The 23,579-nt window shown below is 42.2% G+C and overlaps 1 protein-coding gene across 1 annotated transcript in view; it reads right to left on the bottom strand.

Moving 5' to 3' along the window:
• The window catches only part of SYTL5 (synaptotagmin like 5), a 238,569-nt gene that overhangs the window by 15,678 nt on the left and 199,312 nt on the right, over positions 1-23,579 (bottom strand). The window contains exons 15-18 of the mRNA XM_032620740.1: positions 21,073-21,181; positions 19,356-19,491; positions 16,319-16,527; positions 15,244-15,388 (exon numbers count right to left, since the gene is read on the bottom strand). Of these exons, the coding sequence (XP_032476631.1) occupies positions 15,246-15,388; positions 16,319-16,527; positions 19,356-19,491; positions 21,073-21,181 (597 nt within the window). The 3' untranslated portion in view covers positions 15,244-15,245. The remainder of the gene's footprint in view (positions 1-15,243; positions 15,389-16,318; positions 16,528-19,355; positions 19,492-21,072; positions 21,182-23,579) is intronic.

The following is a 23,579-nucleotide window of genomic DNA, read 5'->3' as shown; positions in this document are numbered from 1 at the left end:
GTGCGAGGGCTTTCTCTAGTTGCAGCAAGTGGGGGCCACTCCTCAACGCGGTGCGCGGGCCTCTCACTATCGCGGCCTCTCTTGTTGCGGAGCACAGGCTCCAGATGCGCAGGCTCAGTAATTGTGGCTCACGGGGCTAGTTGCTCCGCGGCATGTGGGATCTTCCCAGACCGGGGCACGAACCCGTGTCCCCTGCGTTGGCAGGCAGATTCTCAACCACTGCGCCACCAGGGAAGCCCAGGCACACACATTTTTAACATATTGTTTATGGCTGTTTTTGCTCCACAATGGCAGAGATGAGTAGTCGACGGCCCAGAAAGCCTGAACTATTTACTATCTGTCAGATACTATCAGAACACTTCCTGACTGTCGACGACTGGATCAGTTCTCTCATACGCCCACCTGAAACTTAAAATCTTAGCTACCACCAGTGCTCTTCCCAGAAGCCAGCTGGAGAAAAAGGGTGGAAGAAACAGTTAATCAAGACCAAACAAAGATGCTTCAATCCCACTCACGTAGCTGGTCATGAGATCTGCGTTAATGATCATTTCAAATTCTGCTGACTCTCTGCCAGCCCTCCAGCTGAATTGCTTTACCTGGAGGATTGACCCAAACCTTCATTCGGGAAGGATCTGATTCCTCAGTGGCCGTTTTTATTGGGTTGCTGCAGTTTTCCCCTGGCCAGGATGACCGAGCTCTGGCCATAGTTCTCCTTGTAACCATTGTGAATAAGCAATGCAATTTCCTCTTGATAATCACCTGAGCTAGTACAGGTAACCTCTTCTCTACCTGTAGGTTTACTAGTGTGAGGAGTGCCATATATTTAAGAGGCACTCTCAGCTTCCAATACAATAGAACCATGACAGCCTCCTATGTAAAAATGCTAGTGCCTTCCTTGGACACCACAGCCCTTAGGCTCACTGAACCCAAGTTCATGCAGACATATAGGAAAAACTACTTAAGTAGGCTATTAGGTATAACAACGAGAAGGGCCGTCCCCATTTGCACATCTTCGTCCCTTAACCCGTGGGTTTTGGCTACAAGAGCTACAGCGCCATATTTCAGCTGCTGACTTAAAGCATATACTCTATCACGTAAGATTCTCTCCAGTCTCAGTAAGCATTGTATATCAGCTCATTCTATAACTGAGCTTTGAGTGAACCATTCCATTCTTCCATCAAACCAGCTATTTTCAGGTGCTCAGACACATGGTAAGACCAATGAATTCCATAGCATGAACTCCCAGGTGCACTTTATTCGCTGTAAATCGAGTTTCTAGGTCAGAGGAGAGACCATGTAACGTCTTCTTTGAGTCTAAGTATAATGGTGCATTCACATGACAGAGAACAGTTTATCTTCACTCTCTTATCTAAGAAAAGATCACCATCTCTCTGGCTCTGTTATAATGGGCTCCAGAGGAATCCTGATTGTCTTTACACAGGGAATAGCAGACTCATCCACCATATTGATGACATTCTTGCTATCCCAGATGTGCTGTCTTTACCAGAGCAAAGCAATAAAGTCTCTAGTACCTGGTACCCAAATACTGACTGGGAAAATTGTTTTTCATTCCTATCAGCAAAGATAATCAGAAGCAGGGGTGTCTATTGTAGAGACCAAAGAGAATCTTTTTAAGGGAACATACTTATTTCAATGACCATCTTTGTACATTCTGAGAAACCTAAAAGAGAAATCCCTCTTAATTTCTGGCTACCTGGTTTTTTTCTGGGTATTAGAGGCACAAAGATCGGAAGAGCATTTTTTTCCCATTCATGCCAACGGACTAACTAAGCATCTATTACTTTGCCACATGCCTGTAATGCTCCTCAAACACAGAGCTAAAATTCTATTTTGAGAGCCTACTTCTTAAGAACACCCCAATAGCAATTACTGTATCAGTTAGGGTCCCAGCCAGAAACAAACGGAACACTGAAACTGTGACTGTGACACTGAGGAAAAATTAATAGAAAACTATTTATAAAGGTGTGGTCAAGGTTAAGGGAAAGTAATGAGGGATGGTGAAACTGGCCACAGTCGAGGACTTTACCACTCATAGGCCTGAAGGGATGAAGGGAGGGAGTGGTGACCGTAGGTCCAGCTGGAGGAGAAGGCCACCTGCCAGGAGCTATAATCCCGAGCAGAGGAATGTAACCCCCAGCACTTTGTGACCCAGCAGGAAAGAGCCAAGGGAAGAATTGTATGAATCTCACTTTCTTCCCACCATTCAATCTCCTACTGGTTCCTTCCTTTGGCCAATCCCAACCCAAAGCCACAGGGCAAGACAGCCCCAATGAAGCAGTTCATCAAGGTTGGCCTCTTGGGGCAAAGAGCAGTGTGAAGAAGGGCAAACAGAAAAAAAAAAAAAAAAAAAGCAGAGACAGAGATAACACGTCCAGAACAACATCTTACTGTTATGATTGGCTGCATGTCCCCCGTTTTAGTGGTATCTGAAGCCCTGCTGCACCTTACAATCAATGGCTTCTTAAAGTCAATGAATTTCAGCATGTACAAGGTATCAGAGAACTTTAGAACTCGAGGGAATGTTGGATTGCACTTAGTCCAAGCCCCTCAGTTTATAGATGAGAAAACTGAGGCTAAGGGAGTGGGAACGTCTTGCTCAAAATCCACAAGAAGTAGCAGAGCTATTACCCTCTTTCATCCTTCTGCAGGATGAACAAAAATGTATTCCTGACTCAGGCCTCACGTTTTTCACTGGCCTAAGCCAAGCTGGTCTCCAAATGCTTTTCTCCATACCTGATTATCGTCAGCCACACAAGTGCTAAATATTGACTGACAGCAGAAGAGACATCATCTAGAAGATGTCTGTCTGGTGTTATGGAATAGAGATTTTAGGGGCTCTACTTCCTCAGGCTTAGAGGAGACTGCATCTGGGTTCAGTCGGTCCTCATTGGATTCAGCAGGTTGGAAGACTCATCCATAATTTGAAAAGTAGCCAGGTCTTCATTGCACGTACTCTGAAATGAGGTCAGCTACACACTGGGGAATGTCTTCAGGATAGTAACAGGAGAACACAAGAAAAAAAAGGATGCTAGTAAGCATCCATGTGTTTATGGGGAGAAATCAAAATTGAGGAAGAGAAAGGACTCAAAGAAAAGACTGATTGCAAATCAAAACTACAATGAGGTATCACCTCACACCTGTCAGAATGGCCAACATCAATAAGTCTACAAATGATAAATGCTGGAGAGGGTGTGGAGAAAAGGGAACCCTCCTACACTGTTGGTGGGAATGTAAGTTGGTACCACTATGGAAAACAGTATGGAGTTTCCTTAAAAAACTACAAATAGAACTGCCATAGGACCCAGCAATCTCACTACTGAGCATACACCCCGAGAAAACCATAATTCAAAAAGAGTCATGTACCACAATGCTCACCGCAGCTTTATTTACAATAGCCAGGACATGGAAGCAACCTAAGTGTCCATCAACAGATGAATGGATAAAGAAGATGTGGTGTATACACACACACACACACACACACACACACACACACACACACACACACACACACTGAAATATTACTCAGCCATAAAAAAGAATGAAATAATGCCATTTGCAGCAACATGGATGGACCTAGAGATGATCATACTAAGGGATGTAAGTCAGACAAAGATGAATATCATATGATATCATATGTGGCATCTAAAAAAATGATACAAATGAACTTATTTACAAAACAGAAATAGACTCACAGACATAGACAACAAACTTATGGTTACCAAAGGGGAAAGCTGGGGGAGGGATGTTAGGAGCTCGAGATTAAAATATACACACTACTATATAAAAATAGATAACCAACAAGGACCTACTGTATAGCACAGGGAACTATACTCAATATCTTATAATAACCTATAATGGAAGAGAATATGAAAAAGAATACACACACACAACTGAATCACTTTGCTGTACACCTGAAACTAACACAACATTGTAAATCAATCATATTTCAATAAAAATTTAAAAAAAAGAAAAGACTGATAAATGGGGTGTGTCTTAGGCCAATGTTCACATCAACTGCAACTAACAGTCTTTTAAGTATCAAGTACCTTAAATATCAAGGTCCCGTCTGCCATATTCTCTACACCAGTGCTTCTTAAAGTTTATTGTGCTTGCAGATCAACTAAGGACCTTGTTCTAATGAATACTGTGATTCATTCTGCCTTGGGACCCAACGTTCTTCATTTCCAACAAGCTCCGAGGTAAAGCTAATGCTGCTGGTTCATGAATCACACTTTGAGAAGCAAGTCTCCAGCTCATAACAAGCGCAGAATTTCTATCTGGGGTACATTTTGGTGAAGAACAAAGAGCATGGGCTTTGGGATCTGAAATGGGGAGCTAGACGTAGGGTGAGGCTCTATTATACACTAGTTGGGTTATTTAACCTCTCTGAGACTCATGTCTCTTTTTTTTGGTCCTTTGTCTTTTTAAAACACAGATAATAAATTAGATAACAATTTGTAAAGCCCCTGAAGTACACTAGGTGCTCAGTAAATGTCACTTCTGATCCCTTCCCGTGTCACTCACTACCCATGATTTACTGAGGGGAGGGCAAAGGGAGTGATGGTGTCAGGGTTCAGCTTTACAGGAAAATAAGGGAGCAAGAACCAAAATGAGGGTTAGATTCAACAGCTAAGCACCATGAAGAGTTGTTCGACGTCATCTAGCCTTAGAAACAGACACCAGATAGTCATCCAATCTGTGTGTCTCAATTCAGCAAATGAGTTTCGCTCCAAAGACAAGTAAGTATAAAATCTAGAAACAATAAATGCTGGAGAGGGTGTGGAGAAAAGGGAACCCTCTTGCACTGCTAGTGGGAATGTAAATTGATACAGCCACTGTGGAAAACAGTATGGAGGTTCCTTAAAAAACCACAAATAGAACTACCATATGACCCAGCAATCCCACTACTGGGCATATACCCTGAGAAAGCCGTAATTCAAAAAGAGTCATGTACCAAAATGTTCATTGCAGCTCTATTTACAATAGCCCAGAGATGGAAACAACCTAAGTGTCCATCATCGGATGAATGGATAAAGAAGATGTGGCACATGTATACAATGGAATATTACTCAGCCATAAAAAGAAATGAAATTGAGCTATTTGTAATGAGGTGGATAGACCTAGAGTCTGTCACACAGAGTGAAGTAAGTCAGAAAGAGAAAGACAAATACCGTATGCTAACACATATATATGGAATCTAAGAAAAAAAATGTCATGAAGAACCTAGGGGTAAGACAGGAATAAAGACACAGACCTACTGGAGAACGGCCTTGAGGATATGGGGAGGGGGAAGGATAAGCTGTGACAGGGCGAGAGAGAGTCATGGACATATACACACTAACAAACGTAAGGTAGCTAGCTAGTGGGAAGCAGCCGCATAGCACAGGGAGATCAGCTCCGTGCTTTGTGACCGCCTGGACGGGTGGGATAGGGAGCGTGGGAGGGAGGGAGACGCAAGAGGGAAGAGATATGGGGACATATGTATATGTGTAACTGATTCACTTTGTTATAAAGCAGAAACTAACACACCATTGTAAAGCAATTATACTCCAATAAAGATGTAAAAAAAAAAAGAAAGAAAGTACTAGACATAAAAAAAAAAAAAGCAGGAGGAATAGGTGACACACAACGCATCTTCAAGGATATGCATCTTCAAGTACCCAGGAATAACTTGTAATAGAACACAGGAGAGATACTAGGAAAGTGAATTTAATGAAAAAGACATTACACTTTGCACTAAGTACAGAGTGGCACAAAGCTTTGGTCTGGGGTGCATATTCCATACAGAAGCTTAGAAGTAGGCATGTTAAGTGTTTAAGCATTGCTACTAATTTTGTACTAAATGTGGCAAAACAAGTAAATAGGAACAGTCATTTGTAGCCAACAACAGAACCAAGAAAACTAGCAAAATGAATGTAGACCTCCCATCATCTCCAGGGAATTTTCTTTTTTTAATTTTATTTTGGCCGTGAGGCTTGTGGGATCTTAGTTCCCTGACCAGGGATCGAACCCGGGCCCTTGACAGTGAGAGCACGGAGTCCTAACCACTGGACCGCCAGGGAATTCCCAAGGGAATTTTAAAAATATTACTGTTTCTTAGATCTTTCAACCTTCTCTCCCTCTCCCGCCTCCTCTCCCCCTCCCTCTCTCTCCCTCTCCCCCACTAAAAACAGTGATACTGTATCGTGCACTTAAAAATTTGTTAAGTGGGTAGATCTCACGTTAAGTGCTCTTACCACAATGAAAAAAAGACATAAATGAGTTACCAAGCCACAAAAAGGCATGGAGGAACCTTAAATGCATACCGATAAGTGAAAGAAGCAAGTCAGAAGAGGCTATATCCTGTATGATTCCAACTACATGACACCCTGAAAAATATACAGACACAGTAAAAAAAAGAGACAGTAAAAAAGACCGGTGGTTGCAAGAGGTTGGAGCACAGGGGATTTTTAGGGCAGCAAAATGATTCTGTATGATAATGTAATTGTGGATACATGATATTAGGCACTTGCTAAAACCCATACAACTGTAAAACACCAAGAATGAACCCTAATATAAACTATGGACTTTAATGAATAATAACGTACCAATATTGGTTAATCAATTATAATAAACATACCGCACCAACGAAAGATGTTAATTACAGGAGACACTTGGCAGGGGGAGGGGAGTGGTAGTATATGGGAACTCTTACTTTCTGCTGAATTTTTCTGTAAACCTAATACTGCTCTAACTTCTCAGTCTAAAGTCGATTAATTTAAAAACAAAGAGATCAACTTCGTATCAGAGCAGGAGCTTAGGAGAGTAAACTGGCAGACAAAGCAGGCGGGTGCCAGTGACAAGGCAGATATAGGTGACCCGGTCACTGGCAGAATTTGGAAAATTACCGCTCATACTTCTTCCCAAGGAGAGCTGCCATTCCAATGTCCCAGGAACCCAGTGATCCTCAGCTGTTCTTAGGGTGTTGAAAGTGTGTCTTCCCTCTCCAGTCCACTAAACCCTTGGACTCATCTTCAGGCCCAGAACAAAACAGCCTGCCTGTGACAGCTACACTCAATCCAGGAACGGGGACCTAGCGCATTCAGAGTTGGGCCAGTTCTTGCCCCGATGATGTGGTGCCCGTCTCAGAGGTTTATTTACACTGTTTATTTTGAGGAATCCTGCCTGGTGGAAGGGATAAAGGATATCTCCAATGGAGGGGAACCTCCAGTGGAGGCAAACCCCCTTTTCCCTATGTCCTTAGCAATTCATGCCTGGCCCAAGTTATATCCCCCATTCAGCCAAACAGAAACCCTGTCTCTAATCAGACCTGTCTTTCATTAACCATGAATTGCTCTTCAGCTATGGGGTCCCCTCCTCACTTATCTACTCAAGCAGACATTATTTCTTCCTGCTAATACCATACTTTTCTTGAGAGGAGTTCCCCACCTCATTACCTTTTCAGGGACGTTTAGTAGCCCTTAAAATTTGACACCCTGGGAAGCAGCCAGGGCAACCCCCCTCACCCCAACCCGGCTTTGTGCATTCAGATGCTTTGCAAAAAAATGACTCTAACAGAGCTGGGTTTGGAGGTGATAGGAAAGAGCTGAAAATTAATAATAACATTTCCATTAATCCAAGTGGCATAAAGCACTGAGGGCATCTCCTAAGGTTCTGGGCTGCACCCTATCAGTCAGAGGCACAATGTAAGACGATATTTAGGAATCAAGAAGGACTAATTAATTGTGGGTAGTGAAGAAGGTCAAAAGCAAGAAGATTCAGGAAAGTCTAGACATTTCTTTCTTCATAGCCACTGAAAGCCAATGATCTCTCTTCAAAAATGTCAATTTATGAATAATGGAAAGGATGGAAAAGAACATATATTCCCAACACTCAATCACTCTAACTACAGTTCAAACATAAATGATTGACATAAACTGTTTTGTGGTGGAATGGCTCCCTTCCTTCCTTGTTTCCAAATGTGAAAGATCTAAAAACTTTTACTGTTAGGACTCATCAATTCCCATGGATCTGCACAAACAAGTTTCAACTTTCTGAAGACAAAATGAACCTCTGGCTAAGTAGAGAAACATGCTTCGAAAGAACGATCAGATTCCTTTCCCAAAGTAAGCAGATCTAACAATAAAGGGATAAAAAGAAAATATTTTGATTCAAATCCATATCTAGTTCTCTGCCCTTCTATGGACTTTTTTTCCTCAGCAAACACCCGTGATTTAAACTTTTGCCATAACTATTATAATAAAATATTTTACTTGTTTTATTAGTGTCTGCCTCAATCAGAGAAAAAGGAAAACGATTAGAGACAATTATCCTCTTGTGCTGAAATACTGGAAAGAAAAATATGATCTACTCCCTATATGCATTTCGTCACTTATAGGCAATACTAACTATATATTCTACCTCCCTTCTCCAAGTATGAAAGGAACCCTCTGCCAGAATAGTTTAATAAATTCTAATGTGGTAAATGAGGTACAATTGCTAATCTTTGAAACACTACGCATTCTTCATGATGACAACAGCAGTTTGTATTTCTATGGAATTTCTTCTGAGAGGATGGTACATTTCCTTCTGTAGATAAACAGTGTGATTCTGAACAACATCCCTGTGAAGAAGGTAGGTGTGATCTCCCTGACATAGGGCATAAGCAATGGGCCATAGAAAGAGATGGTCATTACACTGAAAGAAAGTTAAGGAAAAGGGTGGAAAGATAGTTGGCTTATGCGTTCCACAACATCTTAACAAAGAACTGACCAGTTTTTCTCTCCCTCAAATTAAACACTTTTGCAAGACTTACTGTCTAATCAGATGCAGTAGGAAATTCCACAATGCGTGACTTAGCAAAGTAAGGGGTTTTTTTTTGTATCGTTGCTGTACACTGGAGACCACTTCATTGTACATAGAATGATTAAGACCTAGCCAAGCACCCAGGAAAAGAAGGGCCTAAGAGATTATGAACTACAGATTGCTATCTCTAGATCACTAATAATGACCTTTCTTGTTTTTCACGGTGGGTTAAAATTTACAAAGCATATTCACATATATTACCTCATTTGATATCTTCAATTACTACAAGGCAGCCCAATTATCCCTATTTTCTAGGCAACTAGATCAAGGCCTAGATTGGATAATTAACTTGACTGAGGTCACATGGCTGGGAAGTAGTCAAGACTTGAGTTTATGTCAATCTGAGTTCAAGTTTAGGCTCCTTCCACCTCACCATGGTTGCCTTGCGATCAATAATGTCCAAGTTAGCCAAAGCCAATCTGTCATCGTGATGTAGAGTGGGTCCAAATAATATAGTCAAGATAATTTGTCCTCTAATGCAGTCTTTCTCAAACTGTGATCCACTTTATTAGAATCACCTAAGAAGCTTGATAAACATGATGAAGTTTTCTGGAGATTTTGTTCAGTAGGTTTGGAGCAATGCTCTGGAATCAATGTATTAAATTCACACCCCAGATGATTCAGATAATCTTTTGGAATCCTTGATGTGGCCCAATTTCCACGGCTCTTTGCTCAAACCTTGCAAGATCTGATTTTTGTTATAGTTTTGCCTATATAAACTTCCTCGTCCTATTTATTTTCTTTAATTTCAGAGGCCATAAATATACCATTGTGGGAGGAAAGCCCTTCTGCCAACTTCTAAAGGCAATGCTCAGTTTAGGGTGAAATATCTACGTGGAAGAAAAAACAAACACTGATCACAGCCCAAAATGCCACAGTATTTCTTTCTGTGATGCTTCTGGGACTTGATATCTTCATCCACTTTGCTTCTAAAAGTGGGTTTGCCCTTATTTTTTTCCACAGGTTTCTCCTCCCCTGCACAACAGAAACGTTGGGGCAGCAGGCGATGCTGCTGCCGCTATTACTGTCAATCAGGGGGGCTCAATTCACACATTAGTTATGTATCAATACTTAATGATGACTGGTCATCTACTTGTTTAAATTTCTTAAGGAAAAGGACGCCAAAATAAAAAGTCCCATCAAAATATCTTTGCTGTTGGTGTTTTTGTGACCTGGAAAATCTACATCCTGATAATTCCAATGACAGTAACAACATAAGCAAAATGAGAGCTGATTCACTGGATCTTCCACATACCCTGCGGGTGCTATTTACAAACTGAATGGATCAGGTCAGGCTTGTAAGGTTGCCCATGTCCCTTTACAGCTTGTCTGATTCAACTGAGGGAAAACTGAGGGCGCTCCAAATAAGGAGTAGGATCCTCCAGGCAAGGCCATTGTCTCTTCTTCTGAGAAGCTGAGATGCTGGGCTGGAGAGCACATTCTGTGCTTTTATCTATGCCAAGAGAAGCTGGAATGAGCTGTTTAGGGTTGTAACTAAAGTACTTATAGAAACGTTGCTTTTAAAAGATCAATCGGCAATCACAGTCGGAGATTTTTCTTGATCTATGTGGGTCCCAGTTTCTTATCTGGTCTCACATTCTCTGATGTTACTTTTTTTTTTTTTTTCATTTTCAATTAATCCACAAATATTTTCAAATTACCTACTCTGAACTAAGCACAGGGGATATAGCTGTGAAACAATTTAAATATAAATATTGTCTCTGCCCTTCTGAATCTTACATTCTAGGGATGTGGTGGGGAGTGAACTGACACAGGCATTAAAGGACTCATTACGTGAATCATTTATGAAAATGGCGATGTATGTAATGAAGGGGAAAGAGAGGCAGGCTGTTGTGACCTAGTCAGGCAGAAGGGGGTCAGGAGAGGTTTCCCTGAGCAGGTAACGTTCCAAGACCTGGACGATGAATGGAAATCAGACCGATGAGGAGAACAAGCAAGCAGATTCCTTTGCAAAGGCCACGAGATGGAGTAAAGGCTGGCACGATTGAGAAGCAGAAAAATGCACTGCGTGGCTGAAGAGCAGGGGAGATGAAAGAGGCATGGCCCGGGGTGAGCTGGAGAGGAGGAAGCAACCATCTCAGACAGGGCTTGGCAGGCCCCGGGCAAGAATTTGGATTTTATTCTCAGGGCAATGGAAAGCCACGGAGGGTTCTAAAGCATGATCAGATGTGCATTTTTTAAAAGAGCACTTTGAGGATGTACAGATAGACAATGATGAGAAAGTATAGCTAGCGGTAGAAGTCAAATTTAGGTGGTAGGTATAAGTGCTCACTGTAAAATCATTTCAACTTTTCTGCATGTTTGAACATTTAAAAATAACATGTTGGGAAAATCTGGCCACCGTATAGAGTGGATTGAGGGAGGGCAAGAGTGGTTGCAAAGATAGCAGCTAGGAGACCTGTAATAATCGTAGAGAGGCATAACGGGGGCTTGTACTCGGGTGGTGGCATGGAGATGGTGAGAACTGGACAGGCTTTTGAGATATTTAGGAGGTAGAATCAATATGATGCCCTGATTGATTTTGCCTCGGGGTAAGGAAGAGGCATAAATCAAAGATCACTAATTTGAAAAGATATATGCACCCAATGTTCACAGCAGCACTATTCACAATAGCCAAGGTGTGAAAGCAACTTAAGTGCCCATGAACAGAAGAATGGATAAAGAAGCTGTGGTAGATATATACAATGGAAAAAGGACAAAATTTTGCCATTTGCAGCAACATGGATGGACTTGGAGGGCATTATGCTTAGTGAAATAAGTCAGAGAAAGACAAATACTGTGTTTTCACTTATATGTAGGATCTGAAAAATAAAACGAATGAACAAATATAACAAAACAGAAACAAGGGACTTTCCTGGCGGTGCAGTGGTTAAGAATCTGAATGCAGGGGACACGGGTTCGAGCCCTGGTCCGGGAAGATCCCACATGCCATGGAGCAACTAAGCCTGTGTGCCACAACTACTGAGCCTGACCTCTAGAGCCCACAAGCCACAACTACTGAGCCCACATGCCACAACTACTGAAGCCCACGTGCCTAGCGCCCATGCTCTGCAACAAGAGAAGCCACCGCAATGAGAAGCCCACGCACTGCAATGAAGGGTAGCCCCCACTCGCCACAAGTAGAGAAAGCCTGCGCACAGCAACGAAGACCCAACGCAGCCAAAAATAAATAAATAAATAAAACTAAAAACAAAACAAAACAAAACAGAAACAGAAACAGTTCACAGATACAGAGAACAAAGTAGTGGTTACCAGAGGGGAGAGGGATGGGGGGAGGGGCAAAACAGATGAAGGGAGTTAAGAGGTACAAACCGCTAGGTATCAAATAAATAAGTTACAAGGATGTAATGTACAGCACATAGAATATTCTCAACGTTTTAGAATAACTGTAGTATAAAAATATCAAATTACTCTGTTGTACAGCTGAAACTAACATAATATTGTTAAGTCAGCTATATGTCAATAAAAAAAAGATCACTATCTAGTGTCTAGTTAGCATAACCTGGTGGATGATGGCACCAGGTACTGAGACAGGATGTACTGGAGTAGAAAGACATGGGTGTAAGAGAGAAGGTAGAATAAAGAGTTCATTTTTGAGTATGTCAAGAGCATGAGCTATCTTGGTGGAGATATCATACAGGCGATTGGATGCGGGGCTGAGAGGAAGGATCTGGGTTGGGGATGTGAATCTGTAGTTATAAGCATATAAATAATCATAAAACCATGAGCATACAATACATGATAATGCCGGAGAGGATGGATAAAGTGAGGAGAAAAGAAAGAACAAGCATCAAAGAATCCAATGTTAACAATCTTTAACAGAGAAGGAAAGGGAACAATTAATGAAACAGAAAAATTAGGCATGTATGATATTGCCAAAGGCCTCTATTGAAGGGCTTTTGGGTTGTTTCCAATCTTCTTCAAGCAATACCCTTGTATGTACTCATTTCTCACATATGTATCTATCTCTGTAAGATAAATACCCAGAAGTAGAATTACCGTGCAATCTCACTTTGAATTTCAAAGTGTTTAGTTTTGAAAAAAAGATTGCTTAGAAAAGCCACCAAACAGAGAGCTTAGTTAACCATATTTAATGTGGCATTTGATAGGACTGGTTAAATAAATTTAATATATCCCATAAGGTAATACCCTGTTGCCATAAAAAAGAATGAGGCTGTCAATATATTCTGATACGGAAGAGGAAGGGGTAGGACTTAATTTTCACAATTTTGAACCAGTTCAGTTTTATGCCATTCACATGTATCACTTAGATTAAAAATATTTTTTGTACTTCTACACTATACTTAAAAAAGAGTAACCTAAAGATCAATTTACCTTTCATTTTTAAGAGCCACACCAACAGGTTTCTGATGGACTTAGGCACACCTGGGTCTTGCATTATGGAAATACCCAGTTAGATGTTGGATTTTAAGAAGTCACGACACAGAATTGCTCTGACTGTGGCAAAGGGCTGAATACATAAAGTTCATGCTCATCTTGAGTTTGTTATAAATTTTGGAATTGATTAATTTTGCCACTTTTATTACTAGTGAATAAATCTACCTCATTTTGTCTACTTTAGAGATGTCTCCAGGCTTCACCATCGCCACCCTCTCTCACCTCCCCTAAAATGTCTCTGAAGACATACTCAGTCATATCAAGTCTGAAGACAACTTATATTTCCAATATAGGAAGTAGTGATGATCGTACACTTTTTGTTTTCTGTTTTTAAGAAGGGCAACATAGAGATATGGGTGTGAGTTTAAAAACATGTACCATATGCACTAAGCTACACTAGACTAATAACTTCAATTTTCTAGAATTAGAGAGCCTGTTTTTTTTAATAATAATGAACATGGATTGCTTATTCCCCTTTCTAAGAATAATGCTAAATATATTCTTAAACCTGTTTTCAAAATTCAAGAAGAAATTCAGAATATGGAACAATTAGCTAGAATAAGCCTGAAGATGATTCTAGCTTTCCTACTAGTAAAATTCAGTATCTATCCTTTTAAGGATTTTATCAATACATGAATTCAAGTGAGAAAATGAGCTGAGGGGTTAGAACATGACTCCAGAAGAAGATTGGGTCAGGTACGTTCATACACAAATAATCAGACTCTGCTCCACCTCCCTTGGTCTAGGTCCTCCTGTCCATCACGATAAGCATCGGATCACGCCAAAGACCACAGTGAAAAGGACACTGGCCTAGGGGTCACAGCCTGGATTTAAGTCTGGATACACTCACAGCTTCTATAATATCTTGGGCAAGTCATTTCTGCTTTCTGGGCTGCAGATTTGGAATCTTCAAAATGAGGAACCAGGTCTGAGGTCTGAGGTCCCTTTAACTCCCTTCATATCTAAGTTTGGTGGCTAAAGTCTCTGGAATCCCAGGTGACAGAAGGTAAGGTAGATTGAACTCCTGGCCACATTCCTTCATTCCTTCCTGCATCCTCGCTCTTGCCATTGCTTCAGTGTGAGTAGAGTATATTCCCCTGCCTCTTGATTTTGGGCTTGGCCATATGACTTCCTTTGAGCAACGGGATATCGTAGACATAACACAAGTAGGGGCTGAAAAATGTGCACTGCTTCTTATTCCCTCTTAGTTAATAGCTTAGAACATTTTATAAAATAAATGTCTACAATAGCTAGGTCATAATTAGGGTGACTCTACATCCCAATTTTGCCAGGTCAATCCTGGTTTACATCTGTTGTTCTGGTGTAATGATTTAGCTCTCTTCACTCCCAAAAGTGGGATGATTTAGAGTATCAATTACATAGTCACCACAGAAAAACCTCAGTTCACCTTGAAAACCTACCCGGTTAATCCACAAGTTGGCCACAATAAGAGGGCCATGCCCTTGCCCCAGCGTCCATACCCACAATGCCTCCTTTGGATCATGGGGATTCCCACTATCCCCTCTTCTTACACTTCAGGTGGTCTACATTCCAAGTGGCCCCCTTTTCCCTCAAACCTAGAGAAAACCTAAAGTCACTCACAAATTAGAAAAAGTCTGGGGACTCCCAATCTCAACTGCAGCTTCAAATAAGCATGTGCCGTCTCCCCTACGGTATAAAGCCTATGAATCATCGCGCAATTTGCTTGTTGACACGACAGTGTGGTATACTTTCTATCACCCAATCAAAAAAGCCCTGGCCCATGCACGTAGAGAGGTACATGCTCTTTTAGACACCTGGCAAGACCCTAGGTGTTCATAACACTGATATCTCTCCTCTCATGTCCCAATACCCTCAGGTGAGAAATGGCAGGGAAGCAGACTCCAGGTCCCAAGCCTGCTACTGGTAGGAAATAACACCCAGACAGTCCCAAGAGGCCTCATTTTGGAGAACCGGTACCTTCAGAGCTTACTCTTCCCCATGCTGGCACGGAGCAGGAGTACGCCCTCTACCAGAGTCCCAGGATTGTCTACCATCTTCTGCCAGAGGCGTTGCTCTTCCCCCTGAGAGTCCATCCAATCCACGGTCTTCCCATGGCTCACACCTAAAGAAGGGAAAGGGAAGCATTACACTTTACAAATGAAACGTTTTGATCCTCTGGAAGACACCTATCAACCTCTGAGGCGGACCCGCTGACCAGAGAGCCCTTCAGTGGCTTGTTCTCACCATATCTAGTGAGTGGAGTTAGCATGGACTACATCCTTCGTAGCCTGCATTCCTCTCCTCTGCCTAGATGATGGGGAACAAACCAGGATGGCCCTAGGGGCTCATTTCTCCCTCACTTTGGTAGTTTAAGTAGAAAGCTGGCTCATCTAGACTGAGTTAACACAAGAGAAGAACAGGCTGACTGGGAGTTTTTGTTTTAGTGGCAGAGCTAGTCCTGCCTCTCCCTAATCTATACACGTGCTCTACTGCTGTAATTCCCCCCACCCTCCCCAATTCGCCCTGTTAAAGTTGTGTCTTGTGGAATCAGTGGTGTGTTTCCATGACCTGTTTGAACAACATGAGACGTTATTTTTTAGGGGAAAAATGGATTTCCTTTCGATTCAAGCAGTGGAATGGCTGCAAGCATGGACAGAACTGAGAAGAGGCTGAAGTCAAGTTCGTCTTGGAAGTCCTTCTCTCCCCGGTCAGAAGCATGTGCTGTCTTAGTGATCCTCTCCCGAGCAAATCCTGAAGTAAGGCCCAAGAAAGTAGTTGAAATTCACTTAGACTAAAGTGTAAATGGTATTTTATGAAAGGACTGAATATAAGCATTATACACCCCACACTTCTAGCTGAAGGATACAAAGTTACATAGTAGTAATTTTAACAATGAACCAATCCTTGGCTAAAGTAATGGAGCATCTGTGGAAATTTCGAGAGTCGGCTAAGAGGAAACTACATATACACTTAGGACACATCAAACCTGCAGGAACCACTCCCCTGCCCCACGCCAAGTCACAGACTATCTCAGGTTTACCAAGTCCCTCACCGCTTCCAGAATTCAAACGAACTCCTCCCAGAAAGATGTTGCTGGAAAAGGCCTCCTTGTCCCAGACGGTAAGTTCTAGGCAAACATTCTTTATATCCTGGGGATGCAGGCCAGTGAACATGAAAGTATGATTCCACTGAGGGTTGACACTCTTTTTTATTACCAGAGTTTTGTGCTTGGTGGCTTTGCTATCATCAGGGAGCAGGTAGCTGCAGGAGAAAACACAATCAAGCCATCAGTGAGACAGTAAAGCAGAAAGAGGCACCCTTGCGTAGTCATGTCAATTTCCCATAATTCCTCGTGTGTGTGTATATGCGTGCGTGCGTATGTGTGTGTGTGTGTGTGTGTTTATCTGTGCGTGTCTACTTGATTTTCTTTCCCAGCATCACATATGCTTAAATCTGGGTTTATTTAGTGGAATGGTTTATTATTTCTTTTAATTGGGGCAATAGTAAAATGCCCACACTCTTTTTTAAAAAAATATTTATTTATTTGGTTGCACTGGGTCTTAGTTGCGGCACGTGGGCTCCTTAGTTGTGGCGGGCGGGCTCCAGGTGGCTCCTTAGTTGTGGCATGCGAACTCTTAGTTGTGGTATGCATGTGGGATCTAGTTCCCTGACTAGGGATGGAACCCGGGCCCCCTGCATTGGGAGCGCAGTCTTATCCACTGTGCCACCAGGGAAGTCCCCCGTCCTCTCCTTTCTAATCCTGTATTGGTCCTTCCCTCCTACTGAAATGAAAATACCTCCTGTGGGAGACACTATGTAATAATGTTCTGCCTCCTATCACCTTTGGCCCACCTCTGAGGTGACATGAAGCCACGATGAGCACTTCCTGGCATGTGCACAGCTTCCTACTTCAAGTGCCTGTGTCTCTTTGCTTCTCTAATTAAGGACTTTGGTGCTCTGTGAGCTGACTCAGCTTCTGTGCAGGAAACCCTGGAATTACTAGGAATTTAATGTCCCCAGGAGCAACCCTCAACCAATGAGTTTTAGAAATTGGTGGATGAGTCTCCCAGCTTCCCTGTCCCTTGAAGGGATGATCCTAAGGTACATTCCACAGGGTTCCTTGATGCTTCCTAAGTGGAACTGAGCCCCAGTTGCTCACAGTGGTAACCTGCCTAGTAACATATTTTTATCAATTTCCCTCCCTTCACTGTCTCATTTTCTCTACTCTGTTTTTGATCATAGTACCTGATGAGTCAGGGAGCAGACTTTAGGGAAGGAGACTTACGGGTATGAAATTAGTACATCAAACCTGAAAAATACCACAAATGACCTTACAATAAAGGAGATACATTATGACACTTGAGATTTCATGTACCAAACAGAGACTGCTTACCTCCCAATTCATTCTCTCCCTATTTTTCTAAAAAAAACACAAAAATCCTCATTTTTTTAAAGTTAGGCACAAGATTGTCTAGAATAAAGACTACATTCCCCAGCCTCCCTTGTAGCTCACATAGCCATGTGACTAAGTTCTGGCCAATGGGATAGCTTACCTTTAGCCTTTGTTTACATGAGAGAAAAAACTTTTGTCTGTTTAAGCCACTGTTATGTTGGCTCACGGACAGACCTAATATTTACTGATATATAATATTAAATTTTACACAAAGGTCTATTCTTGCTCTCTCATGCTCTTTTTCAAAAAATCTGAGGTCCCTTTAAAATCAGCTCAATGTTTAAGTGTAACTAGGGAGAGAATTTACTAGAAAGTTACTGGCCTTTAAAAAGGAAAAAAAAATATATATATGTATATGTATATATATATATATATATATATATATATATATATATATATAAAACAAAGATACTGTCCTTTATTATCTCTGCTTCATAAATGTTCAACATGATAAAGTAAAAACTATTCCAGAAGATGTTAAGTCATCCGTGCAAGGCCACAATGAGTTCATGGGCGAGAAGCCATACCCTTATCCCACCAGTGAGCAGGAAGCGGCCAGAGCTAGATGGTAGGGTTGGGGAAGCAAATTTCAACGGCAGAATCCACAGAAAGCATTTCTTCTGTGCTTAAACCTCCTGGGAGAAAGAGTCAAGGACAGATGGAGCAGGATTCAGGCACACACACTCACCAGTGGGGAAGCCCCAGACATCCGCTTCTCCTTATTACCTCCCTTACCAAAGTTAGACTGTGTGAGCATAAAGGATCGACTCACTTCCTTGTAGGAAAAATTACACTTTTCTAAGAAGGATTGAGGAGAGGAATGATACTGTCATCTGACTCAAAGAATTAACCTCACGGCTGGCATCACGGGACTTTGTTTTACCTTATGCATTTTGTGATGCTCTGTGAGAGCAGGGACCGTGTCTTATTTTTGGAACTGCAGGACTTAGTGCTTGGAACGTGTGCATGTATGTGTTTGTTGCAATGAATGAAAAATATCCTGCTGGTTCTAGTTCTTCTAATTATAGGAGAAAAGTCTCAAATAGAAATCAGGAGGGATTTGTTGTTTGGGTTGCCTTGAATGGGTAAGAATGTCCATTAAAAGGGCTGCATTCCCTCAAGAAACTGCCCAGGGCTCCACAAAGTGGGCACAAATGGCCAAGAGGCAGTCTTGGAGTTTCCTCAAGGCACTCTCCAGTGGATATCTCTAGGGATGATGCTCTGACATCTCCACTTTTTACAATTTCCCCCAAGAGAGCAAAATACCAAGGATCCAATGTTTTTGTTGACGCTGCATATAATCAGCACCAAATGATAAAAAAGCACAATACAAGTATATTACATGTAGAAAACCATACTTTCTCCTCCTGTGAGAAACTAATCTCACAGGAAAATTTGCCAGTCTTGAGGGCGAGAGTCACAGGACATCCTGAAATATGCTAGAAGCAGGCTGAGAGCTAGAATAAGCAAATCTCTCTTGCATTGTTTTCAATGTAAGCGCCAGCAGTGAAGGGGAGTTCTTTCCTAGCACATTTAGAATAAGAACAACACAGACGCCCCACAGCCACCGTCTCATGGATCACTACCTCCTCATCTCCCATTAAGTACCATCAAAAATGAGCTCAAACAAAATTACCCCTTCACAAAGCTATCAGAAGTGCCTCCTGATTTCACGGCTGTCAAATTCTTCGCCTCTTTGATGAACACTTCTAGGATTCCTCCAGAGATGACAGGAGAATCCTTCTTCTTTCCTCGTTTAAAGGGCTTCTTTCCTGCATCAGCCATCAGAGAAAAAGAGAGAAAGAGAGCCACAGAGAGAGCGAGAGAGAGAGAGAGAGAGAGAGAGAGAGAGAGAGAGAGAGAGAGAGAGAGAGCGTGAGCGAGCGAGAGAGAGAATGAGGGAGGAAGAGAGAGAATGAAAGAAAAAGAGAGAATGAGAATGGGGGGGAGGGGAAGAGAAAGAAAAGAAGGGAAGAGATAAATCATGGATTCCATTTCAAAATTTACAAATAAAATCCACAAAGATTTCATTTTCAGAGTGAATGAGATCTTTACATTATTGTATACTTTTCCATGTAATCACTTAAATGCTTTTACACCACTGCATTCCTTCTGGATGTATCTTTCAGTTTTGTTGAAAAAAATAAGCAAAAAAAATTTTAAAACTTAAATACTCCCCTATAACAATATAAAGGGATAAAACAGAAAAGACCCCGAGAGCTGCCTGGGCCACATCCCTGCTCTCTGTGAGGAAGAGCTACAATGAAAGCCACACACATGTGCCGAAACCCCCAAAGAGAAAATTCCTAACTCCCGTCTTGGATATTTTAGTCGCGTACATTGTCAACTCCATGCTGGGCCAGCTCTAAAGGCTATATAGCTCAGACACAACTACATTTGGGGGTGAGAGGAAACTTTTCCCGCATCACATTTTTATTCTGATGACATACACTCAACGTGAATAACGACCGCCTCCACCACCACCTTTGTTTAACACCGTTCTAAGTGCTTTGTATGAATGAACCTATTTAATTCTTGCAATATCCCTAAGAAGTGAGGCAACTGAGGCTGAGAGATAGTAATTTAGTTGCACGGGGTCACAATGACAAGAGTGACAGGAAAAGAAAGATAAAGGAGGCTGCCTGTAGGAGTTGAAGAAAGAAGAAGGGCAAAAGGGATTTAAAAGTTGACTCCGGGCTTCCCTGGTGGCGCAGTGGTTGAGAGTCCGCCTGCCGATGCAGGGGACACGGGTTTGTGTCCCGGTCCGGGAAGATCCCGCATGCCGCGGAGCGGCTGGGCCCGTGAGCCATGGCCGCTGAGCCTGCGCGTCCGGAGCCTGTGCTCCGCAATGGGAGAGGCCACAACAGTGAGAGGCCCGCGTACCGCAAAAAAAAAAAAAAAAAAAAAAAAAAGTTGACTCCATCTGGATTTTTCCTTTGCATTTTTTGTTCCAGGTTAATTCCTTTCTCAGGATGCCCTGAGCAGCTGTGAATGTCATAAACCCAGACAGCATCTTTCTGCACCTCCCCTCTCAGCAGGCCATCCCCCGTCTCCCACTACCCCCACCAACTCCACCCGGCAGGGGGGAAGATCCTATATGTCCTGGACTTCCAGGAAACAAATCTCAACATTAAGGTTGGTCTCTAAGTATGAACTCTGTCCTTTCCTTGTAAGAATCTGACACCCTTCCCCATACACAGTGTATACTTTTCGACTCTCCTTAAACGACAGTGACACCTAAACCTTTCCATTTCATCTGTGTAATGTAAAAGTAACATAGTCCCCTGATCCCTATTTCCACACTTCTAGAAATGGAATGTCCCCGATCAAAGTCATTGATTTGTTTTCTCTACCTTGAAACTGTCCTAGTGGAGGTGTCAGGTTCTCCTCTGGGGGTATGTAACGTAAAATGACTGTCAGCTCTCCTTTGTACTGAAGGCCGATATCCTCAGCAAATGCCACCTGGCCAAGAGGAGACAGGTGAAAAGAAAAAGTGAGAATGCTTGGTTTGTAATTTTGTAGCCCATATTCGAATGTACAACATTTACTTGGTAGCATAAATGTGACAATTTATTCCCATTCAACTATGTTGGCACTTATTGGTTCAAGAGATGCCTCAGGCATGAGGAAAGAGAGAGGCTGGAAAACTCTATGAAGCTATTTGAGTATAACATTCAACGCTAAAGGGCTTCCCTGGTGGCGCAGTGGTTGAGAGTCCACCTGCCGATGCAGGGGACGCGGGTTCGTGCTCCGGTCTGGGAAGATCCCACATGCCGCGGAGCGGCTGGGCCCGTGAGCCATGGCCGCTGAGCCTGCGCGTCCGGAGCCTGTGCTCCGCAACGGGAGAGGCCACAACATTTGAGAGGCCCGCGTACCGCAAAAACAAACAAACAAACAAAAAACATTTAACGCTAAAGTAAAAGGAATTTGAGAGGAGATATATAACACACGTTTGGTGAATCAATGGACACTGAGTGCCTGTGATGGATTGAGAACTGGACCCATCATTGAACATACCCAAATAATTTGGGGTATGAGGCAGGAATAAAGATGTCACTGAAAACAGCCCCAGAAGATCCTTCTCTCTGTCTGTCCTTGATGTCTCAAGGCCTTCCTAAGTGTCCAAGAAGGGGCAAGTAGGCAGTAATGTCTGGTTCACATTGGGCTGCCAGCCACCAACTATGAAAAGCTATACTGGTAATTCCCCTCATTAAAACTCAATGAGGAAAAACTGGTTCACTCCAACATTGCTGGTGGGACTGTAAAATGGTTCAGCCACTCTGGAAATCAGTTTGGCATCCTCTTAAAAGACTAAACATACAACTACCATACACCCTAGCCATTTGCACTCTTGGGCGCTCATCCCAGAGAAGTAAAAGGCTGTGCACACTGAAAAAAATCTGTACATACATATTTGTATCATCTTTATTTGTTACAATACAAAACTGGAGACAACCTAGATGCCCTTCAATAGATAACTGGTCAAATAAACTGTGGTACAGCCATACCATGGAGTGCTACTCAGCAAGAAAAAGGAATGGCTATTGATACACACAACAGCTTGCGTGAATCTCTAGAGAATTATGCTGAGTGAAAAAAGGTCAGCTTAAGAGGATACATACTATACGATTCCATTTACATGACATTTTTGAAATGACAAAATAACAGATATGGAGAATAGAGTCATGGTTGCTAGGGGTGAGGAATGGGGGTGGCAGGGGGGAGGTGGGTGTGGTTATAAAAGAGCATGAAGGATCCTTGTGGGGATGGACCCATTCTGTATCTTGGCTGTAGTGGTGAATATACAAAGCTACACATGTGACAAAACTGCACAGAAATAAATACACAAACGAAAACCGAGGAAATCTGTATAAGATGAGTGGATTGTATCAATGTCACCACCTTGGTTGTGGCATTGCACTATAGCTTTGTAAGATGTGACCATTGGGGGAAACTGGGTAAAGGGTATATAGGATCTCTCTGTATTATTTCTTACAATAGCATGGGGACCTACAGTCTTCTCGAAATCAAATTTAAAATTTAAAAAATGCAGTGTGAGCACATACCCACAGCCTCTGTTCTACAGGTCTCCCGTTTGCCACTGAGTCAACGGAACTCTGATTTTTCATAGATAGGGTAAGAAAAGCAGTGTACTTTCCTCAGACTTTTCCTGCAGGAACGTGGCTGCTGAGCAATGAGTCAAGGGCTGAGAACTGCTCTCCTCTGAGAGAGGGCAGACTGAAAGAATTCAGAAACCCCAAAACCCACAAGAAAGCCCAAGGCTGTTCAAGCCTCAGCGAAAAAGACTGATACCATTACAAAAGGAATCCTTGCCTTACTTTGTTTCCTCTTGGTGGTGGTAAAACTTATTAGTAAAGGTGGGGAAGTCATTTGAAGTATTTTATTCAGCTATCTTGCCAGGGGCACAAATGATATTAGATGGTGGAATAGACTATCCATCTAATATTTAATTATTTTAAATTGAGTGCCTTGTAAGAGGACTTTTCTAATTGTTTTGATGGTTTCAGTAAATTTTAGTTTATGTGAAAGTCACAAATGGAAAATTATAATGGATATTATGACAGATAAAAGAGATCAACTGCTTTTTTGGTACTATGGCTAATGAGAGGTGAGGTATTTGTCCTTTCTGGATCTGACTGGGCTCTGTGATTGCTTTGACTAGTAGAATATGGCAGAAGTGATAATGTACCAGTTTCTGGGCCCTGGCCTTAAAATGAACAGCTTCTACTTCTTCTCTTGGAATGAATATTCTTGGGATTCTCCCTCTGGGAACCCATGATGTGAGGTCCAAGTCACATGGAGAAGCCTAGCTGTGTTCCTACCTAGTCGGCAGGCCTAG

Source organism: Phocoena sinus, chromosome X (assembly GCF_008692025.1).
Source record: "Phocoena sinus isolate mPhoSin1 chromosome X, mPhoSin1.pri, whole genome shotgun sequence".
NCBI lineage: Eukaryota > Metazoa > Chordata > Mammalia > Artiodactyla > Phocoenidae > Phocoena > Phocoena sinus.
Note: the sequence above shows the minus strand (reverse complement) of the source record. Positions and strands in the feature narration are given on the sequence as shown.